The sequence below is a fragment of the Mytilus edulis genome, chromosome 11, assembly GCF_963676685.1.
Source record: "Mytilus edulis chromosome 11, xbMytEdul2.2, whole genome shotgun sequence".
Taxonomy (NCBI): Eukaryota; Metazoa; Mollusca; class Bivalvia; order Mytilida; family Mytilidae; genus Mytilus; species Mytilus edulis.
The window spans coordinates 6,585,950-6,603,881 of record NC_092354.1 but is presented as its reverse complement, the minus strand read 5'-3'; the positions used below and the strand labels follow the sequence as shown (position 1 = coordinate 6,603,881).

The window sequence follows — 17,932 nt, the reverse complement described above, 5'->3', positions numbered from 1 at the left end:
ATGGTCGTTTTCTTAAAGTATCAAAAAAGTTATCAAATTTATAGGCAAATGTAGAAAAAATATTTTTAAACCAATGATAGGTTTGTTTTTACTGTCAATATAATTCTCTATAAAATATGGTCGATTTCTAAAATTATCAAATTGATAAGCAAATGTAGAAAAAATATTATTAAACCAATGACAGGTCTCTTTTTACTGTCAATATAATTCTCTTTAGAATATGGTCGATTTCTAAAATAATCAAAAAAGTTATCAAATTAATAGGCAAATGTAGAAAAATATTATGAAACCAATGACAGGTTTGTTTTTACTGTCAATATAATTGCCTATAGAATATGGTCGATTTCTAAAATTATCAAAAAAAATATAAAATTTATAGGCAAATGTAGAAAAAAATATTATTAAACCAATGACAGGTCTGTTTTGACTGTCAATATAATTCTCTATAGAATATGGTCGATTTCTAAAATTATCAAAAAAGTTATAAAATTCATAGGCAAATGTAGAAAAAATATTATTAAACCAATGACAGGTCTATTTTAACTGTCAATATAATTATCTATAGAATATGGTCGATTTCTAAAATTATAAAAAAAAATATCAAATTTATAGGCAAATGTAGAAAAAAAATATTATTAAACCAATGACAGGTCTTTTTTGACTGTAAATATAATTCTCTGCAGAGAATGGTCGATTTCTAAAGCTATTAAAAAAGGTTATCATATTTAGAGGCAAATGTAGAAAAAATGTTATTAAACCAATGACAGGTCTGTTTTTACTGTCAATATAATTCTCTATAGAATATGGTCGATTTCTAAAATTATCAAAAAAGGTATAAAATTTTTAGGCAAATGTAGAAAAAATATTATTAAACCAATGACAGTATAAGTTATATGGTTCGCTACTGACCCCCTACGGATCCATAGAGGGTTAGTAAAATCTATAGGGGGTGAGGTCGGAGGCCGAGTCCCCAATGCATTTTATTCACCATCTATTGATCCGTAGAGGGTCAGTAGTTAACCTTATAACGAATTTATCGGACGCTGGACTTTTTCTGCTGCGTTTTGTTGAAAAATAAACAATGAAACACAACAACATTAATAGATGACGTCGCCATTAACGCGTCATGAACCTCATATGAAACTTACTTACCACATACGGTCTCATAGGGGTCACCACGTGACGTTAACGAATCACATCGTGATAATTCATCTGCGGTCCGATAAGTCTGTTTTTACTGTCAATAAAATTCTCTATAGAATATGATCGATTTCTAAAATTATCTAAAAAGGTATCAAATTTAAAGGCAAATGTAGAAAAAATATTATTAAACCTATGACAGGTCTGTTTTTACTGTCAATACACCTATCTATAGAATATGGTCGATTTCTAAATTATAAAAAAAAATATCATATTTTAAGGAAATGTAGAAAAAATATTATTAAACCAATAACAGGTCCTTTTTACTGTCAATATAATTATCTATAGAATATGGTCGATTTCTAAAATTATCAAAAAAAATATCAAATTTTAGGCAAATATAGAAAAAATACTATTAAATCAATGACAGTTCTGTTTTTACTGTCAATATAATTCTCTATAGAACATGGTCGATTTCTAAAACTATTAAAGAAGTTATCAAATTTATAGAGAAATGTAGAAAAAAATATTTTAAACCAATTACAGGTCTGTTTTTACTATCAATACAATTATCTATAGAATATGGTCAATTTCTAAAATTAGCCAAAAAATATCAAATTTTAGGCATATGTAGAAAAAATATTTTTAAACCAATCACAGGTCTGTTTTTACTGTCAAAATAATTATCTATTGAATATGGTCGATTTCTAAAATTAATAAAATAATTATCAATTTTATAGGCAAATGTAGAAAAATATTATTAAACCTATGACAGGTCTGTTTTTACTGTCAATATAACTATCTATAGAATATGGTGGATTTCTAAAATTATAAAAAAAAAAATATCATATTTTAAGGAAATGTAGAAAAAAATATTATTCAACCAATGACAGGTCTGCTTTTACTGTCAATATAATTATATATAGAATATGGTCGATTTCTAAAATTATCAAAAAAGTTATCAAATTTATAGGCAAATGTAGAAAAAATGTTATTAAACCAATGACAGGTCTGTGTTTACTGTCAAAATAATTATCTATTGAATATGGTCGATTTCTAAAATTAATAAAAAAATTATCAAATTTATAGGCAAATGTAGAAAAAATATTATTAAAACTATGACAGGTCTGTTTTTACTGTCACTATAATTATCTATAGAATATGGTCGATTTCTAAAATTATTAAAAAAAAATCATATTTTAGGCAAATGTAGAAAAAATATTATTAAACCAATGACAGGTCTGTTTTTACTGTCAATATAATTATCTATATAATATGGTCGATTTCTAAAATTATCAAAAAAAATATCAAATTTTGGGCAAATGTAGAAAAAATATTATTAAGCATATGACAGGTCTGTTTTTGCTGTCAATATAATTCTCTATAACAGCTATTTGTATGACAGATGGCTCGATGCATCACCAAGACACCAAGTCAAATGCAACTAGGTCCCTGTGTAGCAGATACGAATCAGTTCAATTAGAAGGTTACCAAACATTCAATGAACACCTTGTTATAATTATAAACCGATCATCGTAAAACATTCAAAGCCATCACAGAATCTTTGGTTATCTTTAGAAGATGGATTCTACCTCATGCAAAACTTTTAGCCAATGAAATTCATATTTTATTTGACAGACCAAATTCTCTTATTAATGAAAATACACTTTTAAAAGATCTAGAAAGGTTAAGACGGGACAAAAACCTCAAAGAAAAACTAAACAAAGCATAAGAACTCAGCTTCCTGTTCGAATTACCAAAAGGGAAATGGATGGATTTTCTTTAAAATCATGAAAACAAACGAAATTATACCAAGCTTCTTAGTCTTGTGCAACCACATCTTGAGGAATGTCAAACTGTTATTCTAAGTGGGTGCTTCCATCTTGGTAATTATGGAATCTGAGGTAGCGGTTCAAAAAGTTTAGTTGACAAGCTCATCTCTAACACCGAATAAGGCGATACACTTATCTGGGTCAATGTTTTAAATACAAGTGACCAGAATAAAAACATATTGAGTATTCGCCTGACACAGACGTATATTTCATTGGTTTGTCCCATTTTAGTAGAACTCTTAACAACCAAAAACATCATAATTCAGCAGAACATGTTAATTGATAATGCTAAGTATCTTCACTGCATTACGCTTGTCGATTTTTTGTACATCGATCCCGATAGTTTTTCTAGAGAGAACATTTGCTAAACCATTCAAATTCAGTACATATGCAGTGGCTTTACATGTTACACACGAACTAGGGGAACTTAACCTGTGTTTTTTTACCTTATCTTTCAGTCCATTTACTTCAGGTTGTTAAGGGCATACGATACAGTTACAGGGAAGGTAATGACGTTGCTAACGTAAAATGTTATTTTCGCGACGTCAAACTATGACATATCGGGAAAAGATGCATTTTTCGACTGATTTTTATCATTCAAACTGTTTTAATTTGAAAACGAGTGCATGGACCCCTATTTTTTAAAACAGCAATTTGTTTCATTTTGCAAGGAGATTATGTGACCCAAATTTTATAAAACTGTAAATAGCGCATTTTTTAAAATTTTGATAAACATACAGCAAAAAATGACGTTTTTTCCTCTATTCATGAACATTTGATAAATATAGAGTTATTTCGGAATAAAAATTGCATAATTTTTAATGATACTTATAAAATACAGAAATTACCGATTATCTAACAAAAAACAATTTGTGTTTATCTTTTAAAACAAAAAGTTATGTCTTTCTTTCGAAAAAGAAAATACGGACACAAATCTGAATTTTGAGCAAATATACAAAATTTCGACCTCATTTTACTGAAAAAGTAGCACATGAAGGTATATTTTTTATTACATATTTGATTTAATCAGATAAAAAATAGCCTATATGCAAATTTTCATCAACTTGTAAATACAGGTTCAAAACTGTATCGTATGCCCTTAAAGTGAAATTAAGGAAAACTGTGTACCGACATGTGCATGATGTATGATGCATGATAAAAAGTATCCTTTAATCTACACCTTTTTGTTTGTCGTTGACCGTATAATCTGGATAGCAGCACTTAACAAAAGTTGAGAAGATCGTTTTTCAAATCCGTTGCATTTAGCTTTGTAGCTTGTTGATTAGAGCTCTGCATATGAAACAGGAGTTTTAGGAAGACTGAAGTACTTAAGCATAGCTGTTTTCCTAATGAATATTTGCAGCAGGAAAATAATAAGTGACTTCTTAATTTTAAACCAACCTAATAGGAGTGTTGTCTTTTCATATAGTCTTGTTTCCAATTTGTGTTATTGCATCCTTGAATGCTAAAAGTAATCAATCAACTGAAAAGGTGCAAAATAAAATTCTACAAAAATGAAAATTATATATGTGATTGTCAGCGAATATTGTGCTTTAATTTATGCTAGCTTAACTTTTGCAATTAAATTATAAATTAGAAACAAGAGGATCTGGTATGAGTACCAATGAGACAACTCTCCATCCTGGTCCAAGGCAAAACAATAAATATTTAAAATAATCAGCAAACATTTGTCAGAATTAAAGCATGTAATAAATAAATACCAATGTCATTAGGTGTATAAAAAAAACCATATCAGTCCTTAGTCCCAACTTGACCTGTTTAGATCATGGGATGAGAAAGGCACTTTTTTAAGTTACAATTATAACCTTGCATATTTGATGCGCCATCAGAACCAAACCCTACTATTTTCGTCCACAAATAAGTATTACATGTACGATTTTCCCTTTCAAAAGTTGCCTTTATAAATGAAAAAATATCTAAGGCACAGGCTGACTCTGCTGTTCCTAAACAAAAGAAACTGTCAGTGACTTTCCCACTTATAGATGTACGATAGAGACTCATACTCGTCTCTCATAAAATCACTTGTCCCATCACACGTTACACTGATACATTTCGATGCATCCAATAACTTGTTTACTTCACTTCTCGAGACATTGGCGATATGGTGAACAAATTCTCTTGCTTTTTAGTCATTCAAATAAGTTTCGCCAACATCTAAACCTTTAGCCTTGTCTAGCTGGCATAAAATGGGATAACATTTCAATGCTAGATGATGTTTTGCAATTCATCCTGTCATACTCATGAGCTTTCAATTTCACAACAGCCTTAGCTGCCTCTGATTTTTCAGCAACTGGCCTTGCTGAAACAAGCGAGACAGTTTTATGTAGCTGGGAATTTTAATGCGCTTGTATTGCTTCAAGCCTAAAGTTGGAAGTCAAGAACATACCTATACCGACAGAAGACGGACGGACGGATTAACGGACGAACGAACAGACGGACGCAAAGACCAGAAAACATAATGCCCATAACTGGAGCATAAAAAAACTTTTAAGTTATATAAGAAGTTGCACACTTATTATTCATAAATATTAGTTGAAGTTATGAATAAAGCATTTTACATTTACATGATGATTACCGGTACATTAAAAAACGCAAATGGATTAAAACTACTTTTGAAGATTCAGTATCAGATTTATACAGTATCTATAGCAAATATGCATAGCCTGTACAATGTCATTGTTTGTCACTAGAAGAATCGTACACTGTGAACTTTTTAACACTTAACACAATATTTAAAAGACTGAAATGCTGAAAACAAAGTTCAAAGTTTTCGATGAGGTCAGGGTTTAAGACGTTAAAAACTCATTAAGATATGAGGACGAAAGAGGTATGAACATCTTCAAGCTTCTCTAAAAATTCATTGTTTCTACGATATATATCCTGAAATTAGCATATTGATCGCCGGTGTATAGTATCATGTGCAATCCTACCACATCTCCTTATCTCATCCAAGCTGTTATGCTCTTTTTTCAATGAAACAGTTGTTGGTAAGTAGTATTTCATGAAACCCCAAAACATTCGAATTTGATTAGAAATGTCGACATACTTCATTAAAGGGTCTCGGTGACCGAGTGGTCTTAGCAGTTACTTCTGTAATCACTAGCCAGTCAACACTGATGTTGTGAGTTTGATCCCCGCTCGTGCGGGTGCACTCGTTTTCATTATTATTTTCATTCTGAATGTCTTCACTTGCAGGACTGAATGTCCAGCCAAAAGGTTTCAACTTTCAAGATGTACAGCCGATTTCATTGAGAGTGAAGTCAAAGGTGAAATCTTTGGTAAGCTTGCTTGTTAGCTGAACCGTGAAGTTATTAGTAAGGTTTACTACCCTCCTTTCGAAGTAGCATAGTCCATCAGACAGATAGATTAGTAATCTGCTGAACTAGTATTTTCTTAAAGGAGGGTAGTTAACCTGACCTAACAATTACTTTATGGTTCATCTAACAAGCAAGCTTACTAAAAATATTACCTTTGACTTCACACTCAATGAAATCGGCTGTAGTATTCACCAAGTTCAACCTTTCCGGTATTGAATAAATATTTGAAGTTACTAAAAAAATCTTATTTATTGCATTAGGGACATTAAACTGTAGTACTAGTACTGCAAGTTGTGCCTTCAAAAGCAACTGAGAGGGAAAACAAGTTCAACTACCGTTTTTGGTGAATATTCAACAACTACCCTAATTGTTTTTTAAGTAGTAAGAAAAATTGACTAAGTCCAAAAATCTGACATTTTTAGAATATTTGAAGAATAATAAAACTCTGATGGCAATACATACTTCAATTATGTGTACAATAAACCTATTAGGTATTAAAGCTGTATCTCAAAAACTGTAGGAGGATAACCGACTCTTTATATATATAGCTTGTACCAAAAATACCAGACATTTAAAGAAAATTTTATAAAAAATCAAAAACTTTTAGTCATTTATTGGATAGTAGAAAGGTTCTGCTACATAAATATGGGCTCTTTTTGCCAATACAATGCACATATATTGAGAACTAGCACCATTAATTCATGCTAAATTACTGAAATCTTCAAAAAATCCAGCATTTTAGTTAAATTTTAGACGGTTTCCGTGTAAAACGAAAGTGGCCGCATTCGTGTTCATCCAAAATATTGAAATGGAAGTTGTATTTAATAATAATACATAACATATATAAAGATTGAGGATGAACACGGATGCGGCCACTTTCGTTTTTGACAAAAACCATCTGAAAAGTGACATTTTTTCGCATATTTGGTAGATATCTCATATTTGAGCCAGAATCGGTTGATTGATTGATTGTTGGTTGCTTTACGCCGCATTAGCACAAAAAGGCTATATCGCGGCGAGAGCTAATTCGAATATTTTTACAATTTAAAGCATATTTTTAAAATAAGACAAAAGGTCCTTCAATACACTAAAATTCTTGACTAAAGCAAATTGATTATATACAAATAAAAATCAACAGTAAAATAACGTGATAAAAATTAAAATCGATTTAAATATAATAACATTTTTATATTTTATAATAAATTCCAATTTCTTTTAAAAAAGCAACAATATTTGTAAATGGAACATTATTAAATAAATCATACATATTATTGACATTGAAATGCTTCTTACGAATATCAGCAAAGTCAATACAATTAATTAAAACATGTTTAATAGTATACTTGCAGTTGCAAGGAACACATTGTGGTTCATCTTCATTCTTTAAAAGATACTCGTGTGTTATTCTAGTATGACCAATACGACATCTAGTAATAACACACTGATCTTTTCTGCACATACTATTATCAAAAGGTTTGCCTAAATTAGGTTTAATTTCATGCAATTTATTATCGTCTTTTTTACTCCATTTATTTTTCAATATATTAAAAACATATTCTCTAATATTAGATTTAAAATCAGTATATGGTATATCACAGTTAGATAGAGGGTCACCCAGGGCATTCTTTGCCTCAAGGTCTACAGCTGTGTTTCCAAGGATTCCAACATGACTCGGAACCCATAGAAATATTATTTCTTTCAGAAGAATTTTTAATTTCCTCATTACATATAAAATTTTCAGGATTGTTGGGTTTTTAATTTTAGTATTTCGTATAGCTTGTAAGCATGAAAGTGAATCCGAACATATAATAAATTTGGATTTATCTGAAGAAGCAATAAATTTCAAAGCCAAAATTATTGCTTCTGCTTCAGCAGTAAAGATGGATGCATCAGATGGCAAACGGAGGGTTGCAGCTCTGTCCCTGAAGACAGCAGCAGATGCAACTCTATCACCATCTTTTGATCCATCAGTATAGACAGTTGAAAAATCGAGATAATCGGCTTTAATTTCAGCATAGTGTTGCTGAATTAAAAGAGGATTTGTTTTTATTTTTATTGTGTTCACGGAGATCAAATATCATTTTTGGTTTGGGAAGTTCCCATGGAGGACATTTGCAAGTTTGAACTTGAGCAACATATTTTAAATCAAAAGAAGCTAAATGTGGTTTTAAACGTAAACCTAACGGAGGAATTTTATTTTCATGTTTTGCAAAAATATCTTCATAAATCGGATTAAAAACACAGCTGTAGGCAGGATTATCTGAATGGGCTTTTAGTTTGACAGCATATTGAAGTCCAAGCTTCAAACGTCTGTCAGTGAGTGAGTGCTCATCAGCCTCTACATACAGACTCTCAACTGGTGAGGTTTTAAATGCGCCAAGACAGAGACGCAAACCTTGGTGATGCACAGCATCGAGAATCTGTATGTAGGACTTCCTTGCAGAGCCATACACTATAGAGCCATCATCTAGTTTAGATCTAACAAGAGATCTATATAAATTGAGTAAAATGTTGCGATCAGCACCCCAGTCAGTGCTGCCGACAACTTTTAAAATATCTAAAGCTTTTAAACATCTCGCTTTTAACATTTTGATATGGGGTAGAAAGGTTAACTTTTTATCGAAAATTAACCCAAGAAATTTGGTTTCATCAACCATTTTAATTGGGTTGCCGTACAAAGTTAGTTCTGGATCAAGATGCAATTTTCTTTTGTTACAAAAATGCATCCCGACCGTTTTTGAAGTGGAAAATTTAAAACCATTTTCCGAGGCCCATTTTTCAATTCTTCCAAGACATAATTGTAATTGTCTTTCAATGTTATTCATATTTTTGCCTCTGTAACATATTAAAAAATCATCAACGTACAATGAACCTTCAATATTACTTTTTAAAACTTCAACAAGGCTGTTGATTTTAAGACTATATAATGTAACAGATAAAATACTGCCCTGAGGGACACCCATCTCTTGATCATAAAGATCAGACATGGTCGAATTAACTCTAACATTAAATTGTCTGTTAGAGAGAAAATTAGAAATAAAATTAGGCATATTGCCTTTCAACCCCATATCAAATAGATCTTTTAAAATACCATATTTCCATGCAGTATCATAGGCCTTCTCAAGGTCGAAAAAGACCGACACCACATGCTCATTTTTCGCAAAACCATTACGGACAAATGATTCGAATCGAACAAGATGATCAAGAGTACTGCGACCCTGTCAGAATCCACACTGAATATTGGCTAATAGCCCATTGGATTCCAGGAACCAAACAAGGCGATCATTGACCATCCGTTCGAGTGTTTTACAGACACAACTGGTAAGAGCAATTGGTCGATAATTAATAGGATCCGTATGATCTTTACTTGGTTTTGGAATAGGCACGACGGTTGCAAGCTTCCAGATTGATGGTAAATCACCAGATTCCCAAATGTTATTCATGAGCTGCAAGAGAGCTTCTAGCGAGGAATCTGGCAAGTGTTTTAAGAGTTGGTAGTGAATATTATCAGGCCCACAAGCTGTATCATGGGCTTTTGACAGAGATGTTTTAAGTTCTTCAAGAGAAAATAGTTTATTATAATTTTCACCATTTTTTGATTTAAAGTTTAATTTAATTTTTTCTTTTTGTTTTTTAACTTTTTTAAAGTCTTCCCTGTAGTTGTTACAAGAAGAAGACTTTGCAAAAGTTTCACCAAGTTTGTTGGCAATATCCTTTTCAGATGTTAATAAATTATTGCCGTCTTTCAAATGTTTTACAGTGGCTTTAGAATTTTTACCTTTTATTTTATTTACCATATTCCAAACTTTTGTCATCGGAGTGCGAGATGTAATCCCCGAGACAAATTTTTTCCAGGATGTTCGTCGGGCTTGCCTACAAGTCCGCCGTGCCTTAGCGCGAAAAATACGGAAATTACTCAAGTTTTCCGTCGTTGGTTGTTGATTGAACCGTCTTTCAGATTTTTTACGGTCACCTATGGCTTGATCACATGCGTCATCAAACCATGGTTTACTGGGATGTTTTGGATTTGCCGAGGTCTTAGGAATAGTTCTGTCAGCAATTGACGTTAGAACTGTATTAAAAGTTAAAATTGGATCTTGCACAGTCTCAAACATCTTTGACTGAAGTTCCGTTCGACAGAGATTCTCAAACAAGGACCAGTCCGCCTTGTCAAGTTTCCAACGTGGTACTCTCTGTTGGGCAGAATTAAAAAAAATGTTCAAGTACTATTGGAAAGTGATCACTTCCACATAGATCATCATGAACACGCCATGAATAATCCAGGAGCAGAGAGGGATCGCATATAGTGATATCAATAGAAGAATAAGACCCGTTTCCAGGATGAAGATACGTATTAGATCCATCATTAAAAATGCATAATCCTTCTTGAGAGACAAAGTCCTCAATGATCTTACCTTTGGCATTATGAGTCTTGCTACCCCATAATGGATTGTGGGCATTGAAGTCGCCCATAAGTATAAATGGTGAGGGTAATTGATCAGTGAGGTTTTTGAGTTTTGCTTTATCGATAATTGAATTAGGTGGAATATATATCGAACATAATGTAATTGTTTTGTCTAATGATAAACGAATTGCAACTGCTTGCAGATCCGTTGTGAGTTGGACTGTGCTATGAATGACGTTGTCCTTCACAAAAATGGATGATCCGCCTGCAGCACGTTCATCTACCTTAGAAAATGTGCTATACATGTTGTATCCTTTTAAAGATACGTTGTCACTTTCTTTTAGATGAGTTTCTTGAAGACAAAATGCAATAGGTAAAAAAGACTGAACTAGAAGTGTTAACTCGAGAAGATTTATTTTAAGACCTCGGCAATTCCATTGGATTATATTTGTCATTATTTAATAAAAGAAGGGCGAATGCTGTCGAGTTTGCCAGCATTCTTATTTCGCTCACCCTGAGATCGTGATCTTTCGGGTGGCGGAACACTTTCGGTTTCCATTTCAGTTTCGATGATAAGTGTTGAAAATCTGTTGTGCGAGGAGAGTCGTCGATCTCCAGGACTACGCGCAGCTGGTGTTACTCCGCCTCGACCCCTACCCCGCGACCTCGAATCAGAAGACTTCTGAGAGGATGTATTTCCTGGCTTCTTTTGGACATCCTTCTTTTCTTGAGAACGAAGAGGAGATGGGGCTCTGGTAGACTGTTTACTGGACGAAGAAGATACCTTCTTGGATGCAGATGAAGGAAGACTTTTGGAGGTGGAAGAATCATCTATATCACTGGGAAGATCCCAGTCAGATTCACCGCTCCAATTGTGTATTTCTACTGTTTCTTTTTTATTTGATTTTTTTTTCTCATTTTTTTTTGGTGATGATAGTGAGCTCTGTAGGGAAGATTGAGTTGACTGAGTACTGGTTTTGGAAGATATTGGTTTTCTTGGAATTAATATTCTATCGGTAGGTTCTGTTTCAACAGGCAGCATTTTAAAATTGTCCGCATCAATTGGCCAAGTCATGCGAGTTTGTGTATTCTCGTGACTGAATGAGCGGACAACTTTGCTGGCGTACGATGGTCTGTTTGAAACAAGGAGATCATTCGAAACAGAAGCTATCTGTTTAGCTTCTGGGTAACTAATGTTTCTTTCTGTTTTAATTTTAATAATATGTTTTTCTTTAAGGTAAACAGGGCAGTCCCTAGACGATGAAAAATGGGATTCACCACAGTTTACACATTTAGAAGATTCAGAGTGACAGTTTGTTCCCTCGTGTCCTTCGTCAGAACACTTGAAGCATCTCTGCTTACCACGACATTGTTTACTTCCATGACCAAACTTTTGACAAGTAAAGCATCGAATTGGGTTTGGGATAAACATGTCAACTCTGATTCCGAAGCAACCTAAAGTAATAGATGGAGGAGGAGTTGGAGTTCTAAAGGTCAAAAGATAAGTATTTAATTTGATTATATTTCCATTCTTTTTAATTTGAAATCTAATAACATTAGTTACACCTTGGCTTGAAAGTTCCTCACCGATTTCTTCCACGGTAAGGTCACCAAGGTATTGACTTCTGTCTCGAATGATCCCCTTACAGCTGTTCAAACTGTTATGAGGAGAGGCAGAAACAGGAAAGTTTGATATTGTAGACATTGTAAGTAAATTTGTTGATTGACTTTTGTTGGAACATTCAACCAACAAATTGCCAGATCTCATTTTTGAAACTTTTTTAACAGTACCAGCAACGCTTTGAATTTGTTTGTGAATTACAAAGGGCGATATTTTTGAAATTGGTTTTTCTTCTGTTCCTTTTATTACAATAAATCTGGGCCAACTGTCATCTTCCCGACAGGGCTCTGAATCATCACATTTTCTTTTCTTATGTATTAAAGCTGATTTCGAGGGTTTGTTTTGTTGTGCCATATGAAAGGAGAAAGATTCACCATTCTTGCCATCCACCCACCTCGGAGTGCCTACAAGGGCGATGCTGTGTTTCCGTGGCGAACCGGGATCGAGTGCTAATGCTGAAAACGAGCTCCATATATAATGTAGCTGGTCCTCAAAATCAGCACCCAAGATCCACTGCGGAAAGCACCAGATGTTCCAAGAATAGTATACTCAAGCAGAGCGTATCCATCAAGCGAAAAAGAAAGCGTACCACTTGATTGACCCATGAGCCATCGCCTTCTTCAGTTATCTAAAATATAAATAGCTTAATTTAAAATACATGTGTATATTATGAAAATTGTTACAAGAAAGCTTATTGTTGAGGATTAACTGAAGGGCTCGACATGACCAGCCGATTGATCGAACCGGGTCCATCCGACCTCCCGTTTAGATGATTTCGAAGCCAAAGCAGCTTATTGAACTATAGTCTCGTCCGTCCGGGTATTTTCTGACCGTAAGGAGTCTGGCTATAGCCCTCATCCACAAGGATCTCGTCAACCACCGACACGGGTTGGAGAGCCTATTTTATTTAAAACATCGGGCATCTCACGATGTTCGGATCACTTTAGTCTGGTCTCTACCCTTCGACCTGTCCAGCATGGGTAACCCTACCAGGAGACGAAGCTCCAGCTGGCATAGCTCTTGGGGTCACTGAGACACGCAAGCCCTCCGACCACGGCAAGGATAGCGATCCACCGGAGGGAGCCAGAATCGGATCGTTTTTAATCACAAAATAAGTTAAAATCTTTCACATTAATTAATTGCATCATGTGAAATAGACACTTAAGTGTTTACAAAGTGGTCAAAATCTTTCGTCAGATGAAACTGAAATTTGAGGCCAAAATCGGTCCTTACCGGACCTACTCCTTTTGTCTCTTACATAGAACTCCAGACAAAACAAAATACACATTCGAAATGGCAAACAAATACACATGTTTTTTTCGCGCATACTTCATACGTTTGTTTGCCATGAGTCTTATCCAATTTGTATTTATGCAAGTAAAATATGTTAAAAGTAATTTCGCTATAGCATGTTTTATTTGATAATCCATACAGGACAGGGGCGGATCCAGCCATTTAAAAAAGGGGGTTCCCAACCCAGAGTAAAGGGGGGTCCAACTATATGCTCCCTTTCAAATGCATTGACCGGCCAAAAAAAAGTGGGGTTCCAATTCCCGGACCCCCCCCCCCCCCCCCTGGATCCGCCACTGCAGGATCTGAGTCAATTGAATGCTACATGACTGTGTACTTTTATTTTATGATTAGATCTTGTCAAAAGAGTGCTCTGACACATATATAAGAAAAATCATTAGTGTACCGATATATCAATAGGCTGGAAATACATAATTTACAGTATAGTATAAGTGTAGTTAACTTAATTTCAGTATCAACTGCTCTTTACCTGGAATTATGTTTAAAATTACATTTCATACTTTGGATTTAATACTGACTGCACATGCAAAACGTATTAGTTTAGTACTGTACGCAGATTTTTGTCTATCAACAAGTGATTTTAATATTCTTAATTCTCTGTTCAAATAACTACTAAATTATGGACAATGCACATGTGAAATCCTAACACTCATGCACAAAAATGGATATGATACATAAATCTATTTTTCTGTAAGGCCACACCAATTTGATTCCTTGTTCGACGGACCCGCCCGCACCTATTTTTTCAAAACAGATTTTTTTAATTTTTTTTATATTCCCGCTTCCCGCATCCGGAAATGTAATCATGTCCATTTCCCGCACCGTTTTTTTTTTTGGTAAATATTATAAAAAGATATCAACATTTGTTTTTAAAATCACAGTCTAACCTGTATATAACGATTTTAAAAATAAAAGCAGATGAAAATATTTGTTTCAGCATGAAACCTATTTATCCAAAGCGGGAGTGCTCCGAAATAAATTGATAACAGCGGATACCCGTAAAGAACAAAAAATTGGTTACTTTCCCCCTTACTTATATTCCCTATCAAAAAATATTCGTTGTTATGTCACGTACTCGGGGTAGTGACTTCTGGGTATCGTACCAAAGTTTACCCCTGGATATTGGAAGCTGCACCGTTTCTTATATGTTTATCTTTAATTTGTTAACTTTTGCCTCTGACACACAATAACAATTTGTGGGACGTGTTGCTGTCTTTGAACAGACCTTGTGTTAAGCAACAACCAGTGCTAACCTGTGCACTATTCCAAACCTTGCTAATGTCTACCTATGCGCTACTATCCTGTGCACTATCTGGCTTATTCAGCCTGTGCACTGCCTAACCAGTGCACGTATTTCCGCACAGTCGCCTATGCACCTATTACCCGGTGCGTAAATACAACTTTAATACTCCTGCAACCTTATTCAGGTACGCAGATAGATTCTTATTCAGATTCTATTAATTCTTTTATAAAGTGTAAATAATTACCTTTTCCCTTCTTTAAGGCGTCTGGATTATCCATCAAGCGACCCTTGTTCTGACAGCACATCAGCTTATATACTAAGGTTTTGGACCATACCATTTAATTTGGACGATACCATATGTCTTATTCATATGAGTGTTTATAATTACCTAACCCTTAATGCTAAAACGTTAGAATGACGGCCCTTATGTTTACGACTACCGATCGGAATATTTCCGGGTATGCTAACCACGACCGGTCCGTTACTGATTCTAAATATTATAAATATCCATAGCAATGTAAACATAACAAAATCGAAAGTAGACAACTGTTCAACTTTCAAACATAACGAGTTCGTATAACAATGTTTCAGCTTGATAAAAGAAATAAGATGAACCCTAGTAAAATAAAACTGATGAACCATGTTCATCACATTACCCACGCCTACAGGAAATGCGTCCCCGCATTTATCGAAATCAATTGAGCACATCTACATCAAGTGGACATTTTTCAGTCCCAAACTCTATCCGGGTATTGCCTCGAGCCATGCCATTTAAAAACCACAATTATAACCGTTACTTATTCAGTAGCTAACCACTAGAACAACTCGTAGATGTATGATCTACCCGACATGACAAGATTCCCACTCAACTGTATACTATTGTCTTTACACTGGAGGAAACGTTAAACATGGACATCAACTTAAACACGTCAACTTAATCATAAGTACCCTTACATCGTTTTACATCTTTATTTGAAACATGTATGCTGACATATTTTAGAGACACCAATTTTTAACCTTTAAAACCAACAAGCCAAATGTTACATTTGAAAACCACTGAAAATATCAAAGCCAAAACCGGTATGAAATAATTTTGCCTAACAACCGGCCACTTATGGACCACTCAAAGAGCTTGTTGAGAGGGATCTTTAACGTGCACAAAGCGTGGTACTCCTTGAACACGGGACCTCGGATTTAATGTCCCCATCCGACGGACATACATATTAAAATATACAACAAAAATAACATTTTCAGTAGTGATTCCCTCACTTTTAATTACAAATCAAACTGCCTGTTAATCTAGACTTCAAAACAACTTCTATTATTCAGTGTCCTCATAACTCATGAAACGTCCAGCTTATGACACGCACTTAACTAACGACACTGTCCGATAACTGCCTTCAACCTCTCTGGTTGGTATGTGTGTTTAAAAGATAGTGTATTTAAAAATCATCCCACTCTTCTTCCTCTGTTTCAGAGACTAGAAGGCCCTGATTGTCAATGAAATGCCGTTTACGTCGGATACGATGATGACGACTCAATCTTTCAGTTTGGGTGCATGTGTCGACAGACAAAGGTAGTAGTGACATTGGTGCACTCGACATAGGTGTGGAACGTACAATATTTGGCGAGATTTGAGCTTTGAACAATACTGGAACTCTTTAGTACAACTGGAGTAGCTGTCCAGACTGTGCTGAAAGTTGCAGATTCTGAACTACTGCTGTCACTAACTACTGAAGCTGGCGCTGTGGACACAGTGCATGACACTCTGGGAATTTTTATGGGAGATATTGATTTTTGTAACATGTCCATAAGTTCCTGCTTTCTTTTAGGAGCTGCTACTGGGTTTGGTTTTGTTGGTTTACGCAAAGTTCTCGGATCATCAGGCGTATCAATGATATTCAACAAATCACCAGGATTCTGTGACTCCCAGTCCGACTCCTCTAAAGCTTTCTCTAGACCATGAACTCGTTTCCTGTGCCTGTTTAAGTCCTGTTTTCTTGACGAAGCATAACTGCATCCGGACTCTGTGCACCGAAACTTTTCTTTTTCTCTCTTTTCTTTTGCACACTTGAGCGTGTGTACATCCCAGGCACCCTCAGTTTTACAATCTGTATTACAGAAATGGCAGCGCCAGTCCTGCCTATTCCTTACTGTTACTTTTGTATTTACCATTTCTGCAAAAGAAATAAAAATAACTCTTATCAGCATATTCTGTATAAATTAACTTTTTATATACTCTATTTATTTATTTATTTATTTATTATATATTTTAGTGCATGTTAAAGAATATATACATTATCTAACAAAATCATGCAGCCATGTTGGCTGCTTGGTAACCCTGCGTGGACGCCCTGTGTATACTGATTCATCCCTTGAATCAATTTGATCAACAATGTTGTCAGCACTATCAAGCTCCTCATTGAAAATTTCGGGCAACACACTTTCCGGCTCAAAAGCATCATCTTGAATTTCGAGTTCATTCATCTCTGTTTCTCCTCTCAGATGTTGGCCCTTGCACAACCTCATTCTATCGACAGGTATAACCTGTGGTCGACCGCGTCTACCACAATTAATGAGATAATTCACATCCGAGTATTCTTTGAGTACTCGAAAAGGACCACGCCAGTAAGATGTGAATTTGGGAGAATGACCAGCTTTTCGAATTGGAAAGAATACATATACTTGGTCGTCTTTCCTAAATTTGCTCCAGTTTAACCGTTTGTCATAATACTTTTTCTGACGCACCATTTCCTGTCCTACGTGTTTTCTAACAAAGTGGTGAGCTTCTTCCATTCGTTCTTGAAGTTCCCATGCCCATCTGTTTTGTGGAATTTTCTTTAAATAATCAGGTACCTCGTACATAAGGTCCACAGGTGTAGCAACTTCGCGACCTAGCATCATGCGATTAGGCGTACATCCTGTGGTCTCATGTTGAGCTGATCTATATGCCATCATAACGTAGGGCAGTAAACAATCCCAATTCGAATGGTGTTCGTCAACATAAGCAGTCAACATTTTGGCCAATGTGCCATTAAATCT

General features: G+C 34.7%; 1 protein-coding gene across 1 annotated transcript; it reads right to left on the bottom strand.

The window, feature by feature from the left end:
* Window positions 1–5,155: 5,155 nt before the first annotated feature.
* On the bottom strand, window positions 5,156–13,351 carry LOC139495442 (protein FAM133B-like). Its single transcript, XM_071283727.1, has 4 exons — window positions 13,296–13,351; window positions 12,004–12,202; window positions 11,229–11,658; window positions 5,156–5,292 (listed from the first exon to the last, which is right to left on the bottom strand). The coding sequence occupies exons 1-4, from the start codon at window positions 13,349–13,351 to the stop codon at window positions 5,156–5,158; spliced, it is 822 nt and encodes a 273-aa protein (XP_071139828.1).
* Between the last annotated feature and the right edge of the window lie 4,581 nt (window positions 13,352–17,932).

Bases quoted from the DNA above. Each gene is read 5' to 3' on its own strand.
- LOC139495442 (XM_071283727.1), bottom strand. From the start codon at position 13,351: ATGCCAGCTGGAGCTTCGTCTCCTGGTAGGGTTACCCATGCTGGACAG. The intron at 11,659-12,003 runs GTAAACTGTGGT...TCTTCCCTACAG, and splicing joins ACTCTGAATCTTCTAAATGT to AGCTCACTATCATCACCAAA. The intron at 5,293-11,228 runs GTGAGCGAAATA...CGCTTGTTTCAG, and splicing joins CGAAAGATCACGATCTCAGG to CAAGGCCAGTTGCTGAAAAA.